Source organism: Cryptomeria japonica, chromosome 7, assembly GCF_030272615.1.
Source record: "Cryptomeria japonica chromosome 7, Sugi_1.0, whole genome shotgun sequence".
Lineage (NCBI taxonomy): Eukaryota > Viridiplantae > Streptophyta > Pinopsida > Cupressales > Cupressaceae > Cryptomeria > Cryptomeria japonica.
In genome coordinates this window covers 460,379,478-460,393,149 of record NC_081411.1, presented here as the reverse complement: position 1 = coordinate 460,393,149, position 13,672 = coordinate 460,379,478, and the positions used below count along the sequence as shown (strand labels likewise).

The 13,672-nt window shown below is 38.9% G+C and overlaps 1 protein-coding gene across 4 annotated transcripts in view; it reads left to right on the top strand.

Annotated features, from left to right (window-relative positions):
- LOC131065714 (uncharacterized) overlaps positions 1 to 5,102 on the top strand; it is a 109,293-nt gene extending 104,191 nt beyond the window's left edge. For all 4 annotated transcript variants that reach the window (XM_058000311.2, XM_058000307.2, XM_058000310.2 and 1 more), the window contains 3 exons: positions 2,927 to 3,001; positions 4,753 to 4,788; positions 4,923 to 5,102. In XM_058000311.2, the coding sequence (XP_057856294.2) occupies positions 2,927 to 3,001; positions 4,753 to 4,788; positions 4,923 to 5,018 (207 nt within the window). In that variant the 3' untranslated portion in view covers positions 5,019 to 5,102. The remainder of the gene's footprint in view (positions 1 to 2,926; positions 3,002 to 4,752; positions 4,789 to 4,922) is intronic.
- The last annotated feature ends 8,570 nt before the right edge of the window (positions 5,103 to 13,672 follow it).

The window sequence follows — 13,672 nt, the reverse complement described above, 5'->3', positions numbered from 1 at the left end:
CTTATACTTTAAGTTATATTCCATATATACTTTCAGGATGTTTGAGAGTGGTTTCAGACCTCCAGGAGTTATATTGCAAAATCTAGTTTTTGGAGGTTTTTTCAGTTTCCAGACTTAGTCAAATTTCAGGGTCAGGACATTCCAGACTTAGCCAAATTTCAGGATCAGGACCTCACTCAATCCGGACTTGCTACCCTGTTGATCTCCCCGACAGCACTTCAAGTTATATTCATTTGATAAAATGTACCTCTTTGGACCTTTTCACATCGTCAAGACGTTAAAATCTTGCAAGGACAAAGCAAAATTGGATTTGTAGCTCCGGTCCTTCACTGAGGGACAGGAGCGATTTTTCCCCTGGAGGCATTTCTGTGTTCATGAAAATCTTCAATTTATATTCAATGGAAAGATCTCGCCTTTCTCCATCACTTCCAATTCGTAATTCATCTTGACCCTGCAAGAATAGTAAGATATTTGAAAACGAGCTCCCGTCCTTCACTGAGGGACAGGAGCGATTTTGCTCCTACAGGCCAAAATAACAAGATTTTTCACATTTTAACACTTCACGAGGCGAAAACAAATCAATTCCAATGTCCAGGATCAAAATTCAAAAAGGTCAAAATTTGGTCAAAAATATTCAATTGGACAAAAATTCACATTTCATCTTCAACACTTAGAAAAATTTAAGCTCTACATCAACATTCCAATTGAAAATTAGACCATTCTGGCGAATTCATTTCATTCAAAATTTGCATTCTAGAAAAGGAAATTCAAAAAGCTCCCAAAACTGACTGGATTTTGGCCCGAAAAGACAAAAAATTAAAACCCTAAGGCTTGACCCTAAATCCAGACAACTAACAAACTAACAAAACCCTAGAAAAGCAAAGCGAAAACGAGCAAAACGAGCAAAAAAACATGGGTCCCCATTTGCAATGGGGCGATGTGTGAAAACGTCACAACACTTCCCCAAGGTGTCTGAAAACTAATGCAGTGGGAAGAAGATTCGTGCCAACACAACGACTTACTAAAATTAAAAATGCTTTCCAAGAAGTTTGGAGAACATCACGGGAGTCTGAAAATGCTTTTTGAAAGTATCATTGCAATCCATAATGCCATCTGGGCTCAAAGCCATAAACAAAAACCAAGAAAGACTGAACCAGTGCACTCCAAGAAGTTTGCTATTCTCCCCAACCTACTTTGAAGCTTATAAGTTAGAAACTTGACAAAAGCTCACAGAACAATGTTACGTAAAATGGAGACATTACAAAACTCTTTTCGTTTGTAAAGTTAAAAGTTAAAAGTTGAACGAAGGAAGGAAAAGCTAGAGAAAAGAAAAAATAGATGTGGAAGATAGTGAAATCGCAGAGACAAATTATTTGTTATTTTTGTGTATGATCTCATCGTTTGTTGGTGTCCTCCAAAATACCTCATTTGGAATCCTATCTTCAACATCAATCTGATTTATCATTCTCAATAGGTGAAATTTCCCCTATTCAAGGTTGCCCTAATCTCATATAGGGATTGGAAAGCGACAAAATTTGTAATCTACCTGTGAATCTAGGCTAGATAAGCACCATTTTTTGGAGTTAACTTCCTAACCATGTAACCAAGTTGAGCATTCTAGTGTTTTTGTAGATTTACTTGGCTATATTCATTGATTTCTCCACAATATAGGTTTTGATAGACTCATCTCTTCCTTTTTTTGCATGAAACCAAGTAGGTTGCACAAGGAATTTAAAAGATGGGAGGTATTTTTCCATAATTAGTTTTCATTTAGGCACATAATTAGCAGCATTATATGTGACTATTTGGTCAATATTTTTGCTGGCCCAATCCACCAAAACATCCTTCAATAGGTCACGTAGTAAATATAGTTTCTTAATTATATCAATATCATCAACGGATTTCAAAATTAGTATTTGCTAAGCAAGCATTAAGAAAGTTGTGATCTCCCATGGGTTAATCCTTTCAACTTTCTAGTGCAATTCTTGTTCCACAATATTGATAATTACTTGTCAAAAGTTCTACAACATCCACTACTATTTTATCCAATCTTGGCTCTTAAAATATTATCAATAGTAGGCAACTTGAAACCTGTACCAAAAATTGCAATTGAATCAATTATCTCTGGACAATATGAGGATTTTGCTACATTGGGTGATCTCATAAGGTCCTTGCCAATTTTTTCCTATCTCAAAATATTAATAATTGCTTGTCAAAATTTGTACTCATGTCCACTACCATTTCATCCAACCTTGGCACTTAAATCATCAATAGTAGGAGACTTGAAGCTTGTGTCAAAAATTGCAAATTTGCAATTGAATCACTGCTGGATAATATGAGGGCCTTGCCATATTGAGTAGTATTTCATAAGGTCCTTGTCAGATTTATTTTATATTCACCCCCAACAGGGATCTATCATCCAAGACATTTTACTAGGCTTTCATAATAGGATTATCCCTACTTATTCAATAATTATTATTCCATTTAACATACATAGGAAATAGGTCATCTGAAGAGTGCCATAAGGTGTTGTAAATTGGAGATGCTTGCTAAGAGACGACCATGTCATTGATAATTGCATATATGAACACTTTCCCCTGTTCCTATCACGTAAAACAAATTATGATCCAAATTTTACAATTAATACATAATTACAATACAAAAAACCATACTACAGTAATGAAAGGACTAGTAATTCTACATTCATATGCAGTTCTCTTCAGTTAATGGAATATGATATATGAATGAATACTCTCAATTAAGAAAGAGTTGCATGCATAATAAGATATCACAGTATTTTGAGCATGAAGACTTCAAATGCAATGGCTGTGTAATCTTTATTAAAATTTCAATTTGGGTTCTAAAAGTGCTTTTCAAGAGTTATTAGTGGTTCAGAGACTAATGCTTTAAAATTTTGCTTTTGCAGCCTGCCCATGAGAAAATTGGAGTTGTTGATGCCCAATGGATTGAACACAAAAATGTGCCTTCATTAGGAAGTCAGGTAACTCTTCATTCATATAAGTTTCGAAAATGGAAATAATTTATTGTATTGAGCACAAGGTGAGAATGGTAGGGATTTAGATATTTTTGTTTCCTTATATTTTGCGATATTCATAATATATTTAGTATCCTGTAATAAAACATGACTTATTTGTAGTACATCCACAAAATATTTGGTTAAGAACTACCTAATTGAGAATAACTTAGAACTGAAATGCACAATTTGAGGCATATGTGAGTTATAAGTTGGATATGATGACAAAGTAGGAATACCTCTCATAAATTGACTTTTTTTTATAAGAACTAATATATACTCTAATAGGTTAGAGTAGCATACGAAAACAATAGGGAATGCCAAAGACCTTAGTAGGGAGATTATAAGGGGAGTCAAGATTTGTTACACCTTGATAGGAGAAAAGCTTGCTTAATAAGAAATATTAGTTATGCCAATACAAAAAGAAAGATAAGCTACTGTAATTTGACCCAAAAATATCATACCAAAATACAAGCAGAGATGGTAAAATGTGGAAGATTTAACCAAGATCGCCTTTCAAAGTTGCAAGGCCATCCATGTTGCCTCCTTGAACATTCCAATCTTGCAGCTGTGTGACATCCACAATGGTATTGAAAGTGTTGACCAGTTGGGGTATTTTGTTTGCAAAACCTTTCTGAAGTGGTTGAACAATTATATTCTTCTCTCCAAGATTTGCAAGATTGAAGGAAGGCATGCATTGAGTTGTGCAAGGGATACACTACGAGCTAGATTCGATTTGATTTGATCAGCACCTGGCACTAAGGAGTGATGCATAGTCATTGCTTTTTTGGGGTTGTGCCTTGGCGGGGCTCCCGTGGGAGGAATTGTGGTCTGCCTACTACCGATGGTACCCACATTTATAGCTATAGTGAAGCTTTTTGAATCTACAAGGTAAACCTCAACATCAATCAAAATAAGTTGCAAAACTTAATGTCAATTGGCATGACACAGTCAAATTCAGCACTAGTCAACACTGCTAAATTAGTATTCTGGACAAGGTTGAGCATTGATCAAATCAAACAAAATTCGACTGAAGAATACTGTTATGACATGCAATGATAATAATGGATAAAACGACAAATATTAGAACAAAAAAGAGAAGTCTTGTAAGGTCTCAGCTGTAGCCTTTCCCAAGTTACAAATTTCTATTTTACCTGTTAAGATGCAGCAATCATATCATAGGAGCTCATCAATAGTTTTCTTATACTCTGGAGGATGAAGCTATTTTTGGTTCCAATTGAGCTTCCTGTGTTTATCATTATCTATTTCTCATTGAAGTGTTTAGTCAAAATCTCAACATTTTGATGAGGTGAAGTGTTGAAAAGTTCATCAAAATTCTACGAAATCTTTCACGGTAACACAAGGTTCCACATTTTTGGTTTCTCTCTTCAATCACATGTTTTATAATCCTATAGGAGAGTTCTTTTGCTCATTGCCACTTTTATATTCAGATAATATTTATCTGTAAAACATATTAACTCAAGTTTCTACAATGCATGAAAGTTCTCAGTAAAAATAAGTATCTGCAGTGTTTGCAATTTTACAGCAAGATAGAGAATAGCAAAAGTAAGTATCTACAGTGTTTGCAATTTTACAGCAAGATAGAGAATAGCAAAATCGCTTGCACTTTTTAAATACCCGTTTTTCAGTTTTTATGAGGCTGCAATGCTTATCAATCTCCATGGTGTAATCAAGTGCGTTGTTGATTGATTTTATAGGGGGAATCTAGCGAGGGAAAGTCACCTTGGCAAGTGGTATGCTATATATTACTGGTGTTTCCATTTTTAAAAGATAGTTTAGGTTTAAAATGGTGTGGAGAAACAGGTGTATCCATTCTCTTTAATATTATGAATTATTTGATATGTAAATAAAGATAACTGTTTTGTAGGTACGTGATAGATGCTTCTATGAAATGAGAAAGTTCCAAATTCGGATGGATAAAGCTGAGAAAGATTACAGGCAAAATGTTGAGCTGAGAAATTAGTCTTTTATTTTAGGAGATTATGATGTAATTTATGATTGTTCTCATTGTAATTTACAAAATACAAACTAAAGAACACTTTTTTCACTTGGTATAGAAAATAAATTTTGCAAACGGTGGGGCAATTTAGAAGATTGCATTTTGAAATATACTCATCCCCATCCCATATTTGTTGCTTTATATTATACAGCAATATTTAATCATTGAAAATAAATATCTTTGCATGCTTCGATATATCAAAATTTAAATGGTTGTACATTTGAGTGATCAAATTAACTTTAAATCCAACATGTATGTATATAACTAAATTTGGTGTATATGTCAAGGTTTCCATGAACATTCTACAAAAAGTGTAGATCCATACAAATGAGAGGCATCATAGTGTTGGTGTATTTGTTAATGTTCACATAGTTTGTTATAGGTTTGTGGACTATCATAATATAGTAGTTGCATGCTTGTTGAGTTGTTATATATTTAGATAATTTGTTTCCTCTATAATAGAATTTGTGAATCCTATAAATACGTATGCCATTTGCTTGAATAACATCAAGTATATTTTTTGTATTCTCTCAATCTTAATATGTTGGCAAAGTATGGTGATAAAGGAGGTCAAAGAAATAGAGAGGAGAGGTTACGAGATTTGAAGATTTGCATTTATTGTTTGGAGAATTTTTATTTGAGGCATCAAACATTTCACCACAGTCGACAAGGATTCATTTCGTGTGTGGCTCTATGCTAAGCAAGGTTTTTACTTCCAATAAGCTAGCCTCAAATCATTTGTGAAGTTGGCAGGTTTGGTTCTCTCTAAACATCCCAAACTTTTGATCGATGGGGAAATGGGAGGAAGCATGAATGAGGGCCACCACCTTGCAATGCAACGCATTCTGGTCAACGAATCTCATCTACTATTTTAATTATTAGCTTTTTGGATTTCTCTAAGCTAGTAGACAACTCTTTAATGAGGATCGTTGATTGATCAGATTGTGATTGGCGTGTACAAATAGTTGTTTGGGCATTGGCTTTGCCTTCAAGAGTTGTCAAAAGCCATTTGTGGTGCCCACGTACATGGAGCTAATCTCCTTGACACACAAATAGGTGTTTTTTTTAATCATCCTTGTGACTCTGACTCTCGAGCAATTGTGTTTGAATGGAAAAATCACACCATTATCTCCACTACACATTATTCTTCATGAAAAAGTACTTGATTTTTGGGTGCTGGAGACTAAAGCGTAGGTTAAGGCACAATTTGGTTTTGTTGCTGCCAAAGAAGTTGTGCATCAAGATTTAGGCTTGTGGCATGTGTTTATGCAAGCAAATCCAAATCCACACGAGTTCTAAAAATACTTTACGAAACCCTTGCTAAAAAGTAGATGCAATTATCCCATAGAAATATTCTGAATTCAAGCTCGTAATTTAGCGAAGTGGTAAAGCTAGTGATTTTGGCAAATCACAATTTGTTTCCATACAAATTGTGTACACCTATTGGAATTGACAAATTTCAGATGGCGACGAACATCCAAGCTTGGCTGCTACTTGAGTCACTAAATTGATTCACATTGATTACAATGTTTGGAGTCATAAAATCCTCACAATTTGTAAGTAGAGGAATCTTGCAAAAATTCTACTAAAAAAAGAGAATAGCATAGACATCAATACTAATGATTATGACAAGTTTCATAATGAATCCTTATTGATGCTAAACTTGTCTATTGGAGATGAATTGATTCTTGAAGTTTGCAATAAAGAATCTACTACATACTTGTGGTCAAAGTTACATGTCAAGTTCAAAGTTACACGTCAAGTACCAGACCACGGAGGCAAGCAAATCCCTATTCTTGAAGAATCTATTGTATTCATCTCAATTGCACCTAAAATGAAAATTTGACTTTACTAGCATTTATGTTGCCTATATTCTCATTGATTCCATGGAGCTGTGAGCCTTATGGCATCTATGTGTTGGGATGCTTTTTGATTTTTTTTGTCCGCCATGGGTTTAAGGTTTATATCTACTACAATGTTTTTGGTCTAAATCCCATAAACTCTAAACCCTGGTCTTTGTTACCTGTCATTTACTAAGTCGGAATATCCCCTTTGGTCTTGAAGTCCCTTTTCATTTTGGGTCGCATTTCATATGCTTTAGTTTCAAAAATGTTCGATCAACCGATCAACCTTGTTTTAGGCTTCAAGTCTCACTTATGTCTAAAGGGGCCCTACCCTTGCTTTATTGGCTTATCGCCCCCTGATGGAAGTGTAACTCATTAGCTCCCATTGCCACCAAGCTTCGTTCCACCTGATCTCTGATCCCCGATAGTGTTGTGTCAATGCGCCCCCTCACAAGTCTCATATTGACCGATCACACTTCTAGGATCTTTTGGCACAGACGTTCTATTGTTCCATGGTTCTTAAAGAGCTCAATAGCCCGATTCTCCGATGGAAGCTGCCTAATGATCGACAACTTGTGCGGTGACGTCAGCACAGTACCAATTTGTAATGTGTGTTATATTTGTTGAGGCTAGCCAAAAGGTTACCAAATGGAAGATCAGAGTTGGAGCTACAGTTGAACCTATAGCAAAGGAGTTATCACCAATTCTCTCCAACTTTAGAGCATACAGAAAAAGGTTGAACTCACATGTGGCACGTAGGGCCCACAAGGGATGACAACAAACACTTGAACCAATAAGAGCATGGACACATGGATGGATGACCCACGTCATAAGGGTGTGGGTCCTATGCTCCCATCTTCTAAGTCGGGTAGAAGAAGGCACTTTTGAAGGATTTCCGCACGATCATGCAATTGAACAAAGAAGGCACTAAAGTTAATTCTGCAGTATCGAGAAAGCTCGAAGAGGTGATAATGAATAAAAAATAAATAAAGTTTCTACGTGCCAAGTTTTCATTTATCGCCGACTCACCTGTATTTTGTTGTTGGGGCCCCAACGTTCAAATATGAATTGTAACGACTATCTCCTGCCACCACACCAGCTTATGTGCCTGCAACAAATGAATTCAATTGCCCGATGATCAAAATTTCTTCAGCTATATTGGCATCATCATGCTCAATTTCACATTTTCAGTGCTCTAGATATGCTTTGAATCTCTTTGTAATTCCTTGCTATCATAATTAAGGTTTGTGTGATAAGGGTTGTCACAATGTTCTTATTGCACTCGCCATATCCTTCATATTGCCTTTTGTGTGTTTCTCGATTGTGAATAAGCGTTTGATTACCCTGTTTCTGGCTTGAGCCTAATTTCAAAGTTTTAATTACTATTTCAATAGGCTTAAGCAAAACCCTAACCATATAAATGATAGAATCCTCCATTTTGGGAAATTGAAAGTTCTCAAAGGAGATAATTGTACAATCTCGAATGCAGGAGATTTCAAATGGTGAATTTATTGGTTAAAACACCAAGCTTTACTTCTGTCTAAAGATTTTGATCTTTATCCTACTTATTAATTGCATATCTTTGAGAAGAACTTGTAAACTGCTCTCTGTCACTGTGCATTAAATAGGTCTGCAAAGTTATCACTCTTTTCAACCTAATAAGGGAGCTCGAGCAACGAGAAGGAGGATTCTAGACCATCTCCAACATCTACCACCTATAGAGAAACAAAGAGTAATGTCTATCTATGTCAGGAAGCCCAAAATTTGTTTGTCTTATTCATGTCAGTCAATTACCTAATTTTTTATATTGTAAAAGGCCCGAAGCTTGTTGCATCCTCATATTTTCTATAAGAGAATAATCAGGGTCTTATTCTGGAGCTCCTTCCTCAAGACAAAAAATAAACAATCTACTTAATTTAGAGAAGCTTGTGTGTTGTTGTAATATTCACCAAGGGTGAATGGTATGCAACATTGTTCATAAATTTTGCAGTGTGATGAGTAAGTGCACAAAGATGGTGGTCAAAAAGGGGGGTATAAGTGGACACTTTTTTTCTGAAATCAGGTGAACCTAAACTTGAGGCAAAATTTGAAAGTCATCCACTCAAGATATGAAGATAATCAAAGAACAAATATTGTAGTACTTTGAATCTAGTTTCCAAACTACTAAACTTTTTCAAAATTGGATAAGATTAAGGGGTCAAATCCTTCGCGCACGAAAAAATGACCCTGATTTTTTTTGAAAAACATAACATAGTGTCTGACGTGCGCATCAAAAAAGTCATAGTTAGATTTAGTATTTTGACAAATCCTTTGGTAGAAAGATAGTTAAGAGTGAGCACTAGAAGATGTGTATTTTTTTTGTAATTTTTTATTGAGTATTTTTTTTTTATGATTTTTCCAATCGAGCACATCCTGAAAATTAGGTACCTGTTCGTGCGCGAAGCATAAGTTGCACTAAACAAATCGAAGATACAATTTTTTTTTTTAAATTGTAAAGAATCAAGTGCACTACAATAATATATAATTTTTTTAAAATTTGGATAAGTATATCAAAAGTTATTCAAAAAATGGTGCACCTATGTCTGTGAGAACTATGGAGACTCTAGTAAAAGAAATTCATTAATAATATGTTATTGTTGTTCAAATTGAAAACAAATTATATGGTTAGAAAGCTCAGAAGATGGGTGAAAATATGGTGGCAATTTTAGAAATACCCACTTTATGAAGTGTAAACCTGATGATGACAAAGTCGATAAACCAAGTTAATAAAATAAAACACGTCAAAAATGAGAGAAATGGAGGGAAATCAAACTTCCAATCCGTAGCTTGGTCATCCAGGCCTATTTCCAAGCCTAAATAGTCAAAAGTGCGTATGGGGGTACTTATGGTTTGAAAAGCGCGTACGGGGGTACTTATAGTGTAAGCAGCGCGTACGCGCTTGTTTCCCTATAAATAGCGTGTACGCACTATTGTATAATATGATATTCTATATATAATGTGTATATACATATAATATATGTAATATATAATATGTGTATAATATGACATTGTATATATAATATGTTTATATACATATATATGTATATATATAATATATTAAACATATATATACACGTGTAAGTGTATTGTCTCCCCCTCTCAAACGCATACAAGGTGTCTCTCTCTCTCCCCTTCTCCATACCCCATCCCTCTTTCTCTTCTTCTCTCCCTCCCTCCCTCCATACCCCATTGCAACTGTGTTTGCACTTCTATAGAAGTAAGTGAATTTATTTCTTGTCTGCAACTTCCTCTTTGATTTTTATCATGTATCCTCTCCTTAAAAAATTGACTGATGGATTTTTGTGTGTATATTGAATAGGAGGAATAGGATTTGAAATTGAACCATGGGTGTATTACTGTGACAAAAAAGGAAACCTGTAGCAATATTCTTCTCGAATGTGTTTTTAATGAGCTGAGCAGATGTGGAAAATAGTGTCAACAAAGCAACATGATGAGTCAGAGTACCTGCAATATGTTTTTCAGAAGAAAACAACAGGTAGGAAGAGAAAGAGGGAGAGTAACACAGATGATGTCTTGTAGAATGATAGTGGTGGGTATGCAAGAGTTCCCATGTTGTTACACTACGCCTGTCACCTAAAGAAGTTAAAGTTTGTTGTATGCATGGCAGTGGTTGTATATGATGATCATCACTTGTCAAACAGCTTGGAATGGTACATACCCATGAAAGAAATCAAGTGTGTAATTCCTATAGTCACAATCGAGATCAGTCTTATAACCTTGCAAATTTAATAGCATCATATGTTTTAGAACTTAGGCAGTACTCTTAGGGTTAGGTCAAGCTCTTACACTTACTTTTTAGTGAAGCCTCGTTGGTTGTTCGCTTGGAGTCTCAGTGTATGATGGTTCTATTTATAACTTTAAATTTAATATATCATTTTATTAGCCCACCATATGACCCCTTAGGTGTCATTGAGAGGGTCGTATTGTTGGACTGAAGAGGTCATATGTGTATCCGTGACCCCTTAAGACCCCTCCCTTCCCTCCCCCTACTCTCCCCCCTCTCCCCACTCTCTTCTGCTGCCCTCTCCCTCCCTCTCTCTCTCTCTCGTCTCTCTCCATACCGCTTCTTTCTCTCGCCACCCCCCTCTTCTCTCTCTCTCTCTCCCTCCCTCAACCTCTCTCCCTCTCTCTACCTTCCCTCCCCCCTCGTTCTCTCTCTCGTTCTCCTCCCTCTACCTCTCCCTTCCCCCCCTCTTCTCTCCCTCTCTCCCTCTTTCTTTCTCCCTCTCCCTCCCTTCCCCCCTCTTCTCTCCCTCTCTCTCCTCTCTCTCCCTCTCCCCCCTTTCCCTCTCTCCCTTCTCCCTTCCTCCATACCCCTTCTCTCTCTCTCTCTCTCTCCGCTCTCTCTCTCTCTCTCTCTCTCTCTCTCTCTCTCTCCCCCTTCCTCCATACCCCTTCTTCTCTCGCCACCCCCCTCTTCTCTCTCTCGTCTCCCTCCCTCTACCTCTCTCCCTCTCTCTACCTTCCCTCCCCCCTCTTCTCTCCCTCTCTCCCCTCCCTCTACCTCTCTCCTTCCCCCCCCCTCTTCTCTCCCTCTCTCCCTCTCTCTCCCTCTCCCCTCTTCTCTCCCTCCCTCTCCCTCCCCCCTCTACTCTCCTTCCCTCTCTCTCCCCTTCCCCCCCTCTTCTCTCCCTCTCTCCCTCTCTCTCCCTCTCCCTCCTTCCCTCTCTCTTCCTCCATACCCCTTCTCTCTCTCTCTCTCTCTCTCTCTCTCTCTCTCTCTCCCACCCCCCCTCTTCTCTCCCTCTCTCCCCTCCCTCTACCTCTCTCCCTCTCTCTACCTTCCCTCCCCTATCTCCCTCTCTCTCCCTCTTCATCCTCTCTCCCCCCCCCCTCTCTCTCTCTCTCTCTCTCTCTCTCTCTCTCTCCCTCCTTCCATCTCCCCTCTCCCTCCCTCCCTCTCCCTCTTTTCCTCTCTCCCTCTCCCTTCCTCCATACCCCTTCTTCTCTCCCACCCTCTCTCCCTCTCTCTACCTTCCCTCCCCCCTCTTCTCTCCCTCTCTCCCTCCGTCTACCTCTCCCTTCCCCCCTCTTCTCTCCCTCTCTCTCCCCTCTCCTCTCCCCCCCCCCTCTCTCTCTCTCTCCCTCTCTCTCCCTCTACCTCTACCTCTCTCCCTCTCTCTCCCCTTCCCCCCCTCTTCTTTCCCTCTCTCCCTCTCTCTCCTTCTCCCTCCTTCCCTCCTTCCCTCTCTCCCTTCCCCCCCTTTTCTCTCCCTCTCTCTCTCCTCTCCCTCCCTCCGTCCCTCCCTCCTCTATCCCTCTCTCTCTCCCTCTTCTCTCCCTCTCTCCCTCCCTCTACCTCTCCCTTCCTCCCCTCTTCTCTCCCTCCCCCCTCCCCCTCTCTCTTCTCTCCCTCTCTCTCTCCTCTCCCTCCTCCTCCTCCCTCCTCCCCTCCTCCCTCTCTCTCTCTCTCTCTCTCTCTCTCTCTCTCTCTCCTCTCTCTCTCTCTCTCTCTCTCTCCCTTCCTCTACCTCTCTCTCTCTCCCCTCTCCCTCTACCTCTCACCCTCTCTCTCCCTTTCCCCCCTCTTCTCTCCCTCTCTCTCACCCTCTCCTCCCTCCCTCTTCTCTCCTTCCCCCCTCTTCTCTCCTTCTCTCCCTTCCTCTCCCTCTCCCTCCTTCCCCTCTCCTCCCTCTCTCTCTCTCCCTCTCTCTCCCTCTCCTCTCTCTCCCTTCCCCCCCCTCTTCTCTCCCTCTCCTCTCTCTCCCTTCCCCCCCTCTTCTCTCCCCTCTCTCCCTCTCTCTCTCTCCTCTCCCTTCTCCATACCCCTTCTTCTCTCTCGCCCCTCTCTCTCTCTCTCTCTCTCTCTCTCTCTCCTTCCATCCTTCCCTCTCTCCCTCTCTCTCTCTCTCCTCTCCTCTCTCTCCCTTCCCCCCCTCTTCTCTCCCTCTCTCCCTCTCTCTCTCCCTCTCCCTTCCTCCATACCCCTTTTTCTCTCCCACCCCCCTCCTCTTTCTCTCTCTCTCTCTCTCTCTCTCTACCTCTCTTAATAGCGTGTATGAGGTACTGAAACTATTAGTTCCCTGCCCTGCCATAACTTTTTTAAGGCTTAGTAGCGCGTGCGCGGGTACTTATTACTCATAAGCGTGTACGAGGTACTATTCCCATTATTTGTTACCTTGCGATAACATTTTTTAGGCTTAGTAGTGCGTACGCGCTACTTATCAGCCGAGAATGGGAAAAAAGAATATCGTTGGGCTTGTCAACATTTTATGGTCTAACAGCGCGTACGTAGTTTATAGACATAGTTTTAGTTGCCCGAGAGTTCTCAACGGCCTCAAAAGAAGTTTTTGAGGTTGTTGAAGGCCCCACTGGAACTGTGTCTGCACTTGTATCACTGTTGTATACATAAAAGTAAGTGAATTTTTTATTTTTGCATGATTTCAAATGATTGAATTGTTGTTTTTATTAGTTTTTTGTTTTTGCATGGTTTCAAATGATTGAATTGTGATTGTTTAATAGTTTGATTCCAAAAAATAGTGATAAGATGCATATTTATGGTTATTTATTTATTTTTGAACTTTTCTTTACATATATATGTAATATGATTCTATTTAGGTCAACCGATATCAACCATGGGAAAGAACAAGCGAGGAACGATGGAACAATGAGAGGCTCAAAAGGAAAGACTAAGGCAGCGTATGAAGAAATTGTGTGACATAAGAACAATGGGAGAAGAAGGTATGTCATCCTCAACATCTCAATTTGATTTAC